A 16,294-nucleotide genomic window follows, 5' to 3' on the forward strand; every position below is an offset into this window, starting at 1 on the left:
CAGAACCAAAGCTCTATCCTGGCTATCTTAAGTGGCAAGAGATGATGAAGGCCTGAAAGTGGGAAGGAAACATTTATTAAGTGCCTACTATGTGCCAAGCACTATGCTAAGTGCTTTACAAATACTATACAATTTGATACTAGGGTGTTAGCCATTGGAATAAAGGGGATGGATTTGAGAGATGTTGTGCAGGTAGAATCTTCAAGACTTGGCAAGTAGGGGGCAGCTAGTCCACTCCAATTCATTCCAAGTCATGACATCTGTCATGGTCCTTTTTGAGAATGAAGGACAACCACCACCTCGTGGGCGTGTTGTATGGCCCCAGTCGATGCCTTGAAGGAGGGGGAAGAAGGAAGCCTCCTGCAAGTCTCGGCTAGGCCCCCTTTCGGGGTCCCTCTCCTCGGAGACTACCTGCAGTGACTGTTCAGGGCGAGTATCTCCCCTAGGTCAGTTTCTTAAGAGCAGGGTCTGACCCGAAGCTCACCAGGCGAGGGGCCGGTCCCACTTTGGTATCTGTATCCCCGATCCCCTGGAGGGGAGGTGCGTGGCACAAGGGGTACAGCGCCCAGCGGGCTGTAAGGTCCTAGAGGCCCCAGTACGTGTGTGTGTACGCATATTTACAATACATAGAAAGAGAACACGTACATTATTTATACATTATATATCAGGAATGGCCTGGCGAGGCGTTTCTGGCCCTAGCGTCCTGAGCTGCCTCCAGGTGGGGAGTTGGGGGGACATTGAAGCTCCTGGGCCGGCTGGTGCAGCAGGGGACCTCTCGGCGAAGCCAAGGCCCCGTCCCAGTCTCCCCAACTGGCTGCGACGTCACCGCCAGGGTGACGTAACGTAGGTTCCAACAATGACGGCTCAGAACGCCTGCCGCTGTAAATCAGCCTCTCCTTCGGTCGCGGGGTCGGCCGGCTCGGTTCCTGACAAACTTTTCAAGAGTTTACCTTGGACAAGATGGCAGCAGCCCGGGGCGCCCCAGCGTCCTAGAGGAAGGAAAACCTCTGACACTCCGGGCTTCGCCCACTGATCACTCACAACTGGGAAATCCTTCCGGTCGTAGGGTGAGCTGCGGCTGCGCGGACAAGATGGGACTAGGTAGTAGTAGCAGCCAGGGACGTGTTTTTTCCTTCCAACGGCCAGTCGGCTCCCGAAGGCCCCCGCGCGCCTCTGACTTCCGCCGGCATAGCGCGCGCGAGAGAGACTGGGCGGGGCTCAGGCCTTGGCGGAGGCTGCACGTGGGTAGCTCGCGAAGGTTCCAGAGGCATCTCGCGCTAGAGGAAGGGAGGAGCTATGAGGAGGGGGCGAGGCTCCGGAGGCTGGTCGAGGCGTGCCCCATCTGTCCTGGCGCAGGCGGCCTAAAGAGCTCCTTCCGCCGGTCCCGTCCTCGCGCAGGCGGCCTAGAGGAGATCCCGCGAACGTCTGATCTGTGCGCAGGTGACGCTGGAAGCCGGGGCTCGTGGCAGTCGGGTCCGCGCTCTGGCGGCGGCGGGAGCGGCGCTCGGACCTCTGTCTTTGCGGTGTGGGTTCCCCGTGATCGCAGCTCTCGTTACTTCTGGTGGTGGTGGCAAGCCATGGCGGCAGCCCCGGAGGAGGTAAGGCCCGCTACCCTGGGGACTCTGCGGACCTCTTCCCGTCCAAGCATCCTCGAGATCCCCTTCCGGATTTGCCCCGGCAGCCCCCCACTTCTCTCTACTCTGGGCCCGCTCCCCCTTTTTGCAAAGTCCCTTCTCCCGCCTGCTTCCGGTTTGCGGTGGCGCGGCCCCCGTCCTGCAGGAAAGTTCCTCGTGGACCCCGGGGGCCGGGGCGGGAGAGAACCCGGATAGCGGGCGGGTATTGGGGGGTCGGGGCTCCACCTAAAGTAGCTCCTGATGATCCTGATTAGTGAGCACGGCCAGTCACCCCCGCGTCCCCGGGGCGCCTGTTTACCACGATGGACCTCCCAGGTGGTTGTTGCAACTTAACGTGGGGGTGGGGCGGGGGGGGCGTCCCGCCCGGATCTCGTTGGGCCGATGGGCCCAGAACCCCGGTGTGCTTGTGATTCTACAAAGTTAATTAGGTGCTGACCCAAGGGTAAAGGATTCTGGTCAATGTAAAGCATAAGGGCCTCTCGGAAAGTGGGCACGACCAGGAAACGACCTTGGTCCCGGGAATTCGGTTTGGCCGTGGAGGATTTCCTTGGACCGGGACGTCCCGGCCCTTCCACGCCTTGTTCTTAGGAAAACTGCAGGAAAGGAAAGCTGCCTCCTCCGGGGACGCCGAAGTTGGGGTCCGCTGCTCCTAAGGGTGCTTTATCTCGGGGAGGTTTTGTTTTCAGCATCATAGAAATAGATGCACCGAGAAGGAAGAAAGAGATGCTGGATTTGATCTCTGAACGCAGTGAACTCTTGAACTTGCTGGCTACCCACCGGTGTGAACCTCGTCAGTTTGCAAATTGTCGTAGTTAGGCGAGGAACAGCCCCTGGGCTTCTGGTGGACCGGGTATTTGTGGATCTAGTTCAGCCTCTCTGATAAAGAGTTAGCCCCAAGAGACACAGTTGTCCCTTTCAGCTTTGAGTAGGACGGTGAACGCTCATAATCAAGAGACCTACTTTCTAGGGCCTGCTCTGTCGCTAATTAATTGTGTGATCTTGGGTAAGTAAGTGTTGGAACCTCCCAGGCTCGAATTTTCTCCTCTGTAAAAGTGAGCGGTTAGACTGGGCTATTTCCAGCAGTGTTGATAATACCTATAGTGTGTCTTAATAACTTTTAAAGTACAAAGTGCTTTCCATTAATTTTTGACATGATCAACCACAGCATTGTTGTAAGGTGGTACTCTTATTTTACAGATGAGATGCTGAGGCTCAGAGTTTATATGGGACTGAAAAACAAATATCCACACATCTTTCCATTAGAAACTAAATATAGTTTCTCTGCTGAGGAATTGGAAATACTTACCTCATTTATTTTAACCATACATGTTTTTGTTTGTTATTTATTGAAGTCATCTCTGGGGCAGCTGGGTGGGGCAGTGGATAGAATGGGGACCTGGAAGTCAGGAAGACTTATTTTCCTGAGTTCAGATATTGTGTCAGATCCTTAGTAGCTGTGTGATCAACTTGGGTGAGTCACTTAAACCTGTTTACCTCAATTTCCTCATCTGTAAAATGAACTGGAGAAGGGAATGGCAAGCCACTCCAGTACTTTTGCAAAGAAAACCCCAAATGGGTTCATGAAGGACTAAAACAGCAAACTATTAAAATAGAAACTTTTTTTAAACATGTGAGTTAGTAATCTTTCAGCAAGCAATTTTGTTGTTGGTTTTTTGAGAATTTATTTTTTGGTAAATTCTTTCATCTATTTTAGACAGTACAAAACTTGAGAGGATTCAATATAAAACAATTTTCATTTCAAGAAAACCTATGTAATGCTGCATGCTGTTTTCAGAGCTACCCAGCTTTTCTTTGCTTCTTTGTTGGTTTTTTTTTCCACTGCTGTGTACTTTATCTTTTTTCCCTTCTCCCCCAAGAATATATATACAGTGTGTGTGTGTGTGTGTGTGTGTGTGTGTACACAGAGGTGTTTGCACACATATATATGCACAGACATCTATAAAAATATATACACATATACTCATATACATGTAAGACTGTACCATACTTATTTCCTCCCGTCTTCTGTTTCTCTGAGGGGTAGATAGCATCTTCCTTCATAAGGCCAAGCCTTTCCAAGACAACCAGTTTATCATTTCCTTTACCGCAGCAGTATTATTCAAACCCAATACATTCTATCTGAGATTGTCTATGAAAGTTTTTTTCCCAGTTATTTGCATTTTTTTCCTAGTCTTGTCCCTGCTGTAAAGGAAGTTACATTCTGACAAAGGAGACAACATGTTCACATAGAAGCCTAAGGTTTTATTAATACAGGGTGGGCCAAAAGACACGAAGGGGTTTCAATATTTAATAACACCTTTATTTTTTGTTCTTAATTTACAATATCATAACTTCATATAAAGTATATATAGGAAATTAATTTACATTACTTGTGAAAAATCAAGTCTAATAAATGGTGAAAAATAAAGAAAAATAATTTCAAAAAGTTATTAAAACATTGTGACTTTTGGCCACCCTGTACAAGAAAAATTTAATTTAAGATGATTGAACTTATACATTTTACATTTCAGCAATGCTCTCCTTTTAATACAGTTTAATATCTGGTACTACTGAATCTACTTCCTTTACATCTTTTGTCCTGGTTTCTTTGAAGTTCCTGACCTTTTGTTCTTCCAAATGAACTTTTATTCTTTTTTCTAACTCAGAAAAATAATTTTTTAGTAATTTAATTGGGATGACACTGACTCAGTACATTAGTTAGGTAAAATCATTATTTAAAAAATTATATTGGCTTTACCTACCCATGAACAATAAACATCACTTCAGTTATTTGGATCAGAATTTATATAAAAAGCGTTTTATGTCTATGTTCATATAGTTCCTGTGTTTTGGCAGGCATACACTCAGGTATTTTATACTGTCTAGTTATTTTCATTTAGGATTATACTTAAATTTGCTTGGTAAGTTACCCTTGGTCCTAACCCCAGATCTTTTGCTCCATGATATATGATTTTTTTAGGACCAAGGATATTTTCTCCTTAACCTGGGAGCTTTGAAACTTGGCTATGATATAAAGCTCCCAGGTTAAGGAGACAATACTGGAAGCAACCCAAAAAATCAAATATCATGGAGCTACAAAAAGGATTACACAAGACTTAGCAGCTACTGCATTGAAGGTTGGTAAGCCCTGGAATACTACATTCCATAGAGCACCAGAGCTGGGGTTAGGACCTCTTTTGCTAGTTAGCCAACTGCTTTATTATACATCTTGAATTGAATGTCCCATAAACATGAAACTTAGCTAAACTGATTACATTTCCTCTCCAAACCCTTCCCTTCTTTGCACTTGATTACTGTGAAGGGCACTACTATCCTGGTCACTAAGCAGACAGCCTACGTGTCATCCTAGATTACTGCGTATCCAGTCTGCTGCCAGAGCTAATCAATTTTACTTTCACATCTCTCGTGTATTCCCCCTTCTCTCTTGGCATTGCCCTCACCCGGGTGCAAGCCTCTTATCACTTCCTGCGTCACATACTATTGCAGTAGCCTGTCCTTTCGTCTCCTTGCCACAAGCCTTCCCTCTCCAGTCCATCCTCTACCTAGCTGTCAGAAGGACCTTCCTAAAGCAGGGGTCTGACAGTGTCAACATCTATAACTAACCACCTTCTTTCAGTAAACTCCAGTGGCTCCCTGTCACCTCTGAAATCAAACACAAAATTCCTCTACTTGGCCTTTAAAGCCCTTTATAATCTGATCCGGTGACACTGGCCTTGTTATTCATCCCACACATTACGCCATCTCCCAACTCTGAGCATTTTCACTGACTGTCTTATACTGGAATTCTCTCCCTCTTCATATCCGCTTCCTGGCTTCTGTGAAGTTCCAGCTCATCTCCCATCTACAAGAAGCATTTTCAATACCCCTTAATGCTGCTGGTTTCCCTCTGTTGTTTATCTCCATGTCACAGGCGGTGGGAGGAGAGAGGTTTATAAATTGTTTGCATGTTGTTTTTCCCCATTAGACTGTTAGTCCCTTGAGAGCAGGAGCTGTGCTTTTTGTCATTCATTGTAACCACAGCATTTATGACCTGGCTGGCTGACTGATTTGACTGAGAAGGAGCCGTCAGATAGGAGGAGAACCAGTAGAGAACAGTGTCACAAAAACGAAGGGCAGGTGGTTAATGATCCAGTTCTGAAGAGAGCTCAGGAAGGCTGAGGATTGAGATGAGGCCATCAGATTTGGCTATTGGCCAATTGATTTGGTGACTAGTAGATTATCGGTCACTTTGGTGAGAGCACTTGCAGGCAGTTAAGAAGAAAGTGAGAGGAAAGAAGATGGAGGTAGAATATAGTTGGCTTTTTCAAGAATTTTGACAGAAGGGAGGAGAGATGCTCGTTAACCTAGCATAGTAGGATTGATTGGGGGTTTCTCCTCAGCAGAGGAGATTTGTATATGTTTGTAGGCAGTAGAGAAGGAAATTTTAAGAGGGAAGAGAGGGCGAAGGACTTAGAGGTAGGGATGACAGTGGGAGGACTCTGCTAGAGAAGATGGAGAGGGGTTGGCCTTGATGAGAAGGGGAATCTCTTCATCAGGAGGAAATTGTAGAGGATGATATCGAGGGGTTGTACAACGAGGAGAAGGTAGTTCTATACTCCATAGCTTTGATTAATTTATGGTTTGTTTTTTAAACAAAGTATGAGAAGATCTCAAATTAAAGATATGGGGAGGAGGGTGCAATAATAGAATACAAATGTGTTCACATAACATTAATGAGCTAAGAAACCACTAGGTACCAGAACTATGAGAGGTTGCCTCAGGGGACATCCTTTAGGTTATTTAAGAGTGAAAACTTCATATGGAGGGGCTGGGGTTGCTGCTATTTGGGAAAGAATTACATTCTTCCTATGTCATGCTATATAACATTCCCTCTACCATGGAATTTTGAGGTGCTGGCCACAGCTACAGTTTTTGCAATGTGTGAAAGTCTTCTACAAGCATCCTTGCAAGCTCTGATAGATTTTTATAAGAAATCAATGATATTCAAAAATCAATGTCAAAATTTTTATTTTTACCAAAATACTCTTCAAGAGGCAAAATATTCATCTATTTAAGAGAATTGGTAAGTTTTTATGTTCATTCAAGCTGAACACTACATGAAAATAAAAGATTTTTTAATTGTAAAATGTTTCAATACAGTACAGATTCACAATTTTATTTTCCATAAAAATATTGTTATAGAAATGGTAGCTTTGAACTAAAATGCCCCTTTCTGCTTTCTATCAAACTAAATATGAATACCACTGCAACAGTGCATTTATGCAGCTGTTAGAAAAAGCAACTTTACAAATTTCTTTGCTGTGCATTGTATTATGTATTTCTTTAAAATGTTCTAAATAAGGTCATGATCCAAGTGCCATTCTGTCTGTTTGAGATTGAGTTTATTTTAGCACCTGTTCATATACAAGTCATTCAGTGTTTTTAAAATTTTATTATTTTATTATTATTTTTTGCTGTTAGATAGCTTTTTTAAAATCAGGAACTCTATTAAAATACTTGTTCTATCCCCATCTGGATAGACTCTTAAAATAAACTGAGATAATTCATACGTAGGCTATTGTGTGGGGGGGGGGACAGGAACATATATGTGTTTTTTAAATTTTTTTTAAAGCTGGATTATAATCAGCCATCAGTTACAAAAAATATAAACTTTTGGTGGGTGGGGATCATTTGTAGTTCTTTTCCTTTCCTCCCCATTCAGCCCCCCTCCCTTTTCCCCTCTAAATCCCAGGCTCCTGGCAGTAGGACCAGATTAGAATGGAGTTAGGACAATGCAAAGATAGGCAAGTTTCTGGGAATTTCCATAAAATACAAGGTAAGAATTATTTGATCATCTCTGTATCTGCTCTCCCAAATAGAGCCGAGTACATTGACTATCAAGAAATAGCCCTAGTAGAGTTCCATTAGTAGGAAAAGAACTGGAATAATAGAAGTATTGGATAAATCTGCTTAGCTTCACATACTTAAAGAAATAAACATTTGTTCCATGAGCAGCAACACTATATGTGTGATCTGTATGTTAATAGTTATGCCATTACTATTGAAACCATTAAAGTACAGCATTACATTCCAGAGAGTAGCAACTGGTATCATGTTATATTAAGTGCACTCAAAGACATCATAGATTTGCTGATATCGCAGTATAGAAAAATCCTGAGGCATAGAAAAATGAGGTCTTCAATAAAATATAGTCTGGTGTAGATCATGTAAGTTGCATGAAATGTGGGCTGTGGGTTTCTTAGGATTGTAGTCCTAGCTCATAGAATCATAGATCCAGAGCTAAAAGAGTCCTCTTGACTTTGGGGCCCCCACAGGTAGGTTTGGGAATTCAGGTTTATTTATTTTAAACAAGTTGTACTATCATCATATACCCTCTTGTTTATTTTTCCTTCCCTTTTTTTTTAAAAATCTAGTGGTGTTTTGAGGGAGATTGTAGCATATCTTGAGAAAGAAAATAATTGTTGTGGGTGTTTTAGGTAAGGTGGTAGATCTTACATCTTTCCCAGCTCTGATACATGATTCTTTTTCAAATATGTGACAAAGGAATAAAACATTCCAAAATAGAGAAAGTCATCTATCCAGTGAAACAAGTCATGCAGATCAGGAAATTCAACACTTACTATCAATTTGAGGAGCAAAAAAAGGCTTCAGATGGAAGAAGAAATAGCTAACAGAATTGAGGCTCCTTAAGAGGTAGGGGCATAGTGTGTGGGGGGTACGTTTGTTCTGTTTGTTGTAGGTTGCCTTGTGGGCATCACCTTTAAAGAATGACATTGCTAAGCTGGAGAGCATTTAGGGTAACCAGGTTAGTGAAGGGCCTTGGGGATCATTCCACAAAACTAGTTGAAGGACTGAGAATGTTCAGCCGGGAAAAGAGAAAGTTGAAGAGGAGGAACATGATAGCTGTCAGTATTTGGAGGACTGTCCATATGGAAGCAAAGATTACATTTATTCTGTTAGGTTCCACCTTTGGGGGACTAGAAACAATTGGAGGAGTTTTTTTGTTTTTTAAAGGGGGGGTTATAAGGTGTGGCTTGAACTCTGAAGTCCCTTCCCCAAATCTTACATTTTGTGTTTTTGTGAATCATATATTAAGAGATGTTATACCAAGCCTGAATAATGTAGAAGAACTTATTTCTATTTCCATTTCAGCCATTAGGATATAAGTTGGGTATAATAAATGAATCTTTAACCTTTAGGTCATAGTAAACCTATTTTGTTGTCTTTAAACAGCTACGGAAAGACCTGGAAGAAGTGAAGGAGTTACTGGGAAAGGCCACTAGGAAAAGAATCCGTGATATCCTGACAGCAGAAAAATCCAAGTTAGAGACAGAAATCAAGCACAAGACGACAAAGCAGAAGGGACAGGAGAAAGGAGAAACTATTGATGAGAAACCAGCAGCTGTGGTTGCCCCCATTTCAGTTGGGTACACAGTGAAAATCAACAATTATGGTATGACTGCTTCTCTCACATATAGTTCTTTTGCTTCTGTGTGAGCTCACCAACACATTGATTTCTTTTTGTTGTTCTCATTGTCGTAAGTGGTAGGAGGAGGTAAGAGGGTCTCACAATTCTTGTTTAATCTGAGGGATTCTATTTCTCATTGCTATAGATGAAAAACAAGGCAGCATCTGAAAAGGCTTATGCAGGAGAGCTAGATTGTTTAAGGACAAGTGAGAGAAGAGAAGGGTCAGGATCCAGTGTGTCTTAAATCATGCTTTCTAGTTTTTTGCTGCCCTCTGTCTGCTAAACCAACCACAACAGTTATCTGAGCAACAGAATCCATCTTTGTGGCAGAATTGTCAGTTTTTAATGTTGGGAGAGACATTAAAGATGAGGAAACTGAGGCTCGTAGGTTTGAAATGCTATCTGAGCATGCTTTAGTTGAAAGAACTGAGGCTCTTCTGCCTAGAAAAGATAAATTTTATTGGGGGAAATGTTTCTTCTGCAAATATTAGAAGACTTGTCATGTGGAAGAGGGTCTGTTTGGTTTTAGAGGGCAAATCTAGAAATAGGTAGAGATAAATGTTGGCTCATTTTAAGGAAAACTTTTAAGAATTTAGAAAGTTATTTTTAAAAAGGTAGAATGGACTGCATTAGGAAGTAGTGAATTTGGTCTTTGTCATGTATTTGCTATTGGAATTAATGACTTGAGATATTCAGTTTTTAAATTCTGTGATTCCATTGAAGTGATTTGCTTAACATCACACAGCTAATGAAGTTTGGTCGATTATGGGTTCTTAACCTGGAATTCATTCATTCTTTTTGTAAAAAGAAATATTTTGATAAGTGTTTCAATATAATTGGATTTCTTTGTGACCCTGTGTATCTTATTTTATGCATTTAAAAACTTTATTCTGAGGTGTCCATGGGCTTCACCAGACTGACAAAGGGGTCCATTTCGCAAAAAAGGTTAAGGAAGCTTGGACTCCATTCCTAGTTCCTGATTTTCAGTTGAGTGTTCTTTCTACCTTCCTGCATTGTTCTTATTTAAAATTTGGCTCAACATCTTCTTTATTAGAAGTCTGCCCTGGTTTATGTTCATTTACATGACATCAACATTTCTATTCCATTCCGATAACTTAAACCATGCGCCTTTTATATGTAGTTTGTGTATGTGTTAATGTTGATGGAGGATTCATTAAATTTTAAGCAGCTTAGGGAAAGAATACAAGCTTTTGTTAAAAAAATATCCTTGATCAGTCAGTCAGCAAGCATTTATTAAGTGCCAACTGTTGTGCCAGGCCCTAAGCACTAGGGATACGGAGAAAGGCCAAAAACAACACGCCCCTGGTGGGGTGCGCAATAGATATTTATTAGTACTTGAATAAGGAGGATTTTCAGAACCTGAAGCAGGATACTGGTGTCTTAGCAGATTGGGAAACTGAATGATGTTGTAACAGGCCCCACTGGGTCCAGTACACTCAGTGCAGAGCCCAGCCGTCTGCTTATCAGTGTGTGTATCTTGGGCAGATGATTGCACTTTTTGTCCTCACTTTCTTTATGTACAACATGAAGGGGTTTGGGTGAGAGTGTCTCTTAGATCCCTTCCTAGCTCTAAATCCCTTGCTCACTGGACTAGGGGAAACAGGCAGGGCTTGAGTTCAAGCCCTGATTTTTCTGTTTTATACCATATGACATTGGGTCCGGGAACTTCCGAGTCTCTTGTCTGAGAATGTATTTGAGCACCTTGAAAACTGTAGACTATGATGATAAGGTAATTTAATGGATGAAGAACTGGACATTTAAAGTAGCATAAAGATGTAGAAAAATGCTATGAAACCATAGTTTTGTTTTAAATGCAGGTGGTGGAGCTGAGTAAACCACTAGAATAAGTGCAGAAGAGACAGTACATGATGAGAATGTGGTTTTTACTTTCATATTTTCTAAAGATTCTGAGGCCTTTTCTAGTTGTGCACTTAATTCTAGGCCATGCTTTTGTGATTGATGGGCTTACATTGTGGAGCCGGCACAGTAGTGTGGAGTATATATATTCAGCAGAATTCGTTTTATTTAGCTTATGAGACAAAATCACTTAAGCTCTCAAGGCTTGAGTTTTTCCATCTGTAAAAGGGAAGATTGCCGTATTTGTACTACATACTTATGAAGAGTTTTATAAACTAATAAGGTATTTTATGAATATAAACTCTGTATACATGAGAAACACACTCCCATTATTACATTCCCTCCATTTTCTGTTTTTATTGCCAAGTAGTAGTATATGTGAGCCATAGCTATCTGTTGTCTTATGGTGTGGATTCAAAGAATTGTCTGGCTAATTTACCTTTCTCTGTGTGTAGGATGGGATCAGTCTGATAAATATGTGAAAATCTACATCACCTTAAATGGTGTTCAGCAAGTCCCCACTGAAAATGTACAGGTGCAGTTCAAGGAAAGGTGAGTATACAATATAATTTGGAACACGTTGCCTTTTGTGGTTCATTGATTGCTTTATTAGTCATGATAAATTTTCCATGGAGCTCCAGTAAGTCTATAAGTTTTCCCCATCCTATGGCTTTGACAAGTCTGTGTCTTTAACTATGAAACATAGACTCATCAAATACTGCAGGGAGCAAGCAGGCTTTATAAAACCCTAAAAAAGAAATTGGCCCCTTTTCTTAACAGCTCAGAGTCTCAGAACCCAGAAGATGATGCATCTGTCCTTTTATTTACCTTATAGGTCATTTGAAGTTCTTGTAAAGAATCTGAATGGAAAAAATTACTCTATGACTGTCAATAACCTCTTGAAGCCCATCTCTGTAGAAGGTAGTTCAAGAAAGGTGAGTCTTCTAGCTTTCTCCTTGTTTTTTTATAGCATTTCATTGTATAATTGCATTGTGTGTTGTACAGTCTGATTAACTCAGACCCTGCTAAGTCTAAACTTGTGAAAATTCAGAGGTTGGGCTGAAATTTGCTTTTTCACTCATCATGGGGGAAAGTGATTACTATATTATGGAAACAGTAAAAACTATTTGGAGTATTTAAAAAATACAGAGTGAAAAAATGGTGGCATTTATAGCCAGGTATGGTTGCACATGACTATAATCCTAGGACTATGGAGGATGAGTGAAGCTTGGCTCCCTTCAATTTGGGGGTTCTGAACTAAAGCCAGTGGAGTGTCAGCACTGTGGCACCAATATGGTGATTCACTTGGAATGGGGAGCCACCAGGCTACCTAGGAAGGGATAAATTGGCCCAGGTTGGAAATAGAGCTGGTCGCAGCTTCTGTGACATCAGCAGTGGGGCAGGCCCCAGAATGACCATTTGCACTTCCAGGTCAGTTTCAAAAGAAATGTATAAAAATATAAAGCCAGTCCTGTAAGGCTCATTTCTGCTGTGAAGTTGATAAATATTAATAAAAATATGAAACTGCCTTTAAAAATTTTTTTTTAAAGCTATATTTACCACTAACATAAACTAGCTTCCTCCCAAATTACTTCTACTAGCATCATATACTGGAACTATTCATATGTGCCATTCTGTAAGAGATAAAATTAGGCAGTTGGCATAAGTTTATGTAGTTACTTTTGCAGGCCCCAAACTTCTGCCCATTCAATAGTGGGTTTTTTCTTCCCATCTGTGTTTTTTCAGTGGTTGAAATTAAAAATAAAAATGATTTCTTGAGAGTAGTTAAGATTAATGCTTTATTTTCAAAAGCCCAAAGCTTTAAATAAAATTTAGTCATTACCAAAGTGACATTAGTGAGCAACCAATCGAATTATAAGTCTTTGCAGTAAGATAAATGTACAGTAACAGGTGATAGGAAGTAGTGATATCACCATTCTTTTCCTTGGAAGTTCAACTAATAGAAAACAGTCCTTACAGTGAGTAGATCAAAGTGGTTCCTTAGCTACAGTTAGCAAACATTTAATCTCTTTGGAAAGATGTGTCAACAAAGGTTTAAAATAATACTCTTGTTCACAAAATGTTATAAAGGAAGAGTGGTGCAAAATAATGAGCAGTATCTTAACACAAATCAATGAAAAAAGAAGGGGGAAATGAGTCTGTAGAGAGCTTGGTGTGAGACCCAACTGAATTATATCATCCCAAGAGCATTTCTAGATGAGACCAGAAGGCGGATCTGTCACCGTTTTCTAAAGTGATAAAGTATATCAGTGGCAGTAGCATCAATGCATTTGGACTCAAAGTGGCCACAAAAGAAATCCGAGGGCAGTGAAACACTTTTGGGAGCATTGAGGGATTAGAGAGAGAACCGAAGGTGGTTAAGTATGAAGCATACACAGAAATATGGAAAAGAAATGTTAGGATGAGCAACACAGAATCTATGACTGGAGGGGAATCCTGAGGTCATCCAGCACAGTCTCCACCTCAGCAGGAGTCCCTTTGTATCTCCAGCATGTGATAATCTTGATGATCCCTTACTAACAGGAGAACTGCTATCAATTGGGGCAGCCCCATTCTGTTTCATTCCTGAACAGCTCTCATAGGAATTTTTTTCTCTCTATCAAGGAAAAATCTGCTTCTACCTCTGCCTCCTATTTGTGTCCTCTGTGATCACAGCTGATGCATTGAACCCTTTGCCACCTGTGGCTCACTGTTATGGTAAAACCTTAGCATCTAGGCCAAGAGCCTCTAGAAAAATGATTTTGGACCTAGAATTTAACCTTGTTGGTCATCTAGGCCAACTTGTTTATATATAGATGGAAAATTGAAATCGTCTTCCCCTCCCCCCCAATATTGTGACCCACCCAAGCAACAATAATAGTGTGAACTTGTACCTTTGGACTCCAAATTGAGCAGTATTTTTACTGTAAAAGTCATCTTTTATAATGCTTTTAAAACGCTTGTGTCATTTTATATCTTCCAGAGCATATTCATTGGTCCTTAAAGCAACCCCATAGATGTTGCAAGGTGTTACAATTCCCCATGTTATATATATGGAATGTGTGGTATAGTAGAAAAATCCCTAGACTTAAGATCAGAAGATAATGGGTTCAGAGCCTGACACTACTCATGCCCTTTGGCAAGCCAAGTAATTTTTCTGAGCCTACCTAACTTAGAGGATTGTTCTAGGGGTCAAATGAGATAACGCATAAATTATTTATGACAGAGTGGGAAAGTTACTAAGTATTAATGTATGCACATGAAGAATTTGTTGTATCTTAAGTTTGTATTTTTTCTTGGCTCTTCTAGATCAAGACTGATACAGTTCTTGTATTATGCAAAAAGAAGCAGGAACAGAAATGGGATTATTTGACCCAGGTGGAAAAAGAATGCAAAGAGAAGGAGTGAGTGTTCTTTCTTATATTTCAAGAATTGCAACTTAGATAATTGTAAAAAATGATTGTGTCGTGGACTACTGACACTTTGAAGTTTTTGCAGAGTGGTTTTTGGGCTAACCTGACTTTTAGGGGGCTAATCAAGGTTACTTTCTTTAAGATTTGCTTCTTCTCTATTGTCAAAGCAGATCCTGAGGAAAGCATGTGGCTGGGAGGTGATATTTACGGTGCCTGTGTGCATGCATGTGTAGACACAGATGTATCATCCTCCATTGTCTTAAAGTGATGAATTTTAACTAAGCTAGCCAGCCACCCTGTCCTGTGGCCCAGCTAGCTAGAGTTTGGGAAGAGTCTTAAGTTACCCAAGCTTGGCCTTTTAGAGCACTCTGTTTTAACTGGATTGTTTAACTGGCCCAAATGTATGTAGGACATACAGATTTTTCTTTTCTGATTTGATATTTGTTAATTGCAGGGAAGCTTTGTTGTAAAGCTTTATTCCTTTTTTTTCTACAGAAAATCTTCCTTTGATAATGACACAGATCCCAGTGAGGGGCTGATGAATGTTTTGAAGAAAATTTATGAAGATGGAGATGATGAAATGAAGAGAACTATTAATAAAGCCTGGGTAGAGTCAAGGGAGAAACAAGCCAAAGGAGAGAGCGAATTTTGAGACAAAAGTCCTTTCAGCCATCCATGTGGAAATATCCTTTCCAATAAGGAACTGTTGATGAGCTGCACAGATGCATTTGACAAGTATATTGTTTACACAGCCTTCTTCCAAGCAAAGACCACGAACTCTTTCCATTTCATGCTGGAGGATTTATTTAAAATAAAATATGCTTATTTTAAAACACTTCTTTCAAGGAAGGTTGCCTTAGTGCCCTGGTTTTTGTGTGCAAAGAAAGGGTCATTGTTTCCTTACTTCGATGTCAAAAAAAGTCTTGCTAATTATCTCTGGTGTTCATCTGCACAATTAAGGGGGGTTGAACCTATGTTCAAAATAATCTTGCTTTTCCTTCAAAGTTGGCATGGACGTTTAGTCTTGAGTCTTTCAACTTGAAATTTTAGGAGGAATGGGTATATAACTTGAGAGGTGTGAGCCTGTGTTAATGGGCTGTGGTATATGTTGACCTTGCTCCTTAAGGAACAAGGAGGGGGAATACTCAGTTACTGTTATAATTGGTATAAAGAGCATTTGATTGAAGTTAAAAAGATTAATTTAGTAACTAGGCGTTACCACGAGGCATGTCTACATTAGAGAATTACTTGAAAATATACTAAAAATTCAAACAATTCACAACTGAGTGAGCAAATAAGCCTAGAGTGGTGAGAACTAATCTCAGATTCCTCCTGAATTTAGCAGTTAATAACAGTAATAAAATAAAGAGAAAACAACCAGCAATCTTTGTCTTTTTTTTTCATTATTAACTTCTAGAAGTTATCTATAGAAGAGGAATATAACAGTAAAAATTTAATCTAATTCTTTGGGAAAATGTTGGAAAATTTATTTTAAAATTTCTTATTTCCTTAAGTTAGTTATAAATGGAAAAAATTAAAGTAATTCTCCTGGGGACAAAAGTTTCCAACACCTAAATATAGGAATATAGGAATATAGTAATAATATAGGAACCTCTATCCCAACCTCTGCTCATTTAAACAGAAATGCTATTTAAATACAATTAATATTCATTAAATGCTTTTGACAACAGCAATTCTTTGAGCTAGGGTAGTAAAAGTGTTATACTTAATCTGCAGTGAAAAAAATAGTAACTTCCAAGTGGGGCCTTGAGCCCATGTTTACTATACCATATTACGTAAGAATCAGTAGCAAAACTGGGGACTTGATATCTTTCCTTTTCCTGTTTGTTGGTGCTTTTAATAAATTTCACTGAGGGACT

General features: G+C 40.6%; 1 protein-coding gene across 1 annotated transcript; it reads left to right on the plus strand.

The window, feature by feature from the left end:
* The first annotated feature begins 1,071 nt into the window (after positions 1 to 1,071).
* LOC122754437 (calcyclin binding protein) lies at positions 1,072 to 15,788 on the plus strand. The gene is made up of 6 exons (XM_044002851.1): positions 1,072 to 1,598; positions 8,889 to 9,108; positions 11,457 to 11,553; positions 11,837 to 11,936; positions 14,311 to 14,405; positions 14,910 to 15,788. Exons 1-6 carry the CDS (start codon positions 1,092 to 1,094, stop codon positions 15,064 to 15,066), a joined length of 1,176 nt encoding a protein of 391 aa, XP_043858786.1. The 5' UTR covers positions 1,072 to 1,091; the 3' UTR covers positions 15,067 to 15,788.
* Positions 15,789 to 16,294: the final 506 nt, after the last annotated feature.

The sequence above is a fragment of the Dromiciops gliroides genome, chromosome 4 (assembly GCF_019393635.1).
Source record: "Dromiciops gliroides isolate mDroGli1 chromosome 4, mDroGli1.pri, whole genome shotgun sequence".
In the NCBI taxonomy this organism is placed as follows: domain Eukaryota; kingdom Metazoa; phylum Chordata; class Mammalia; order Microbiotheria; family Microbiotheriidae; genus Dromiciops; species Dromiciops gliroides.

Bases quoted from the DNA above. Each gene is read 5' to 3' on its own strand.
- LOC122754437 (XM_044002851.1), top strand. From the start codon at position 1,092: ATGGGACTAGGTAGTAGTAGCAGCCAGGGACGTGTTTTTTCCTTCCAA. The intron at 11,554-11,836 runs GTGAGTATACAA...TTTACCTTATAG, and splicing joins CAGGTGCAGTTCAAGGAAAG to GTCATTTGAAGTTCTTGTAA. The intron at 11,937-14,310 runs GTGAGTCTTCTA...TGGCTCTTCTAG, and splicing joins TAGAAGGTAGTTCAAGAAAG to ATCAAGACTGATACAGTTCT.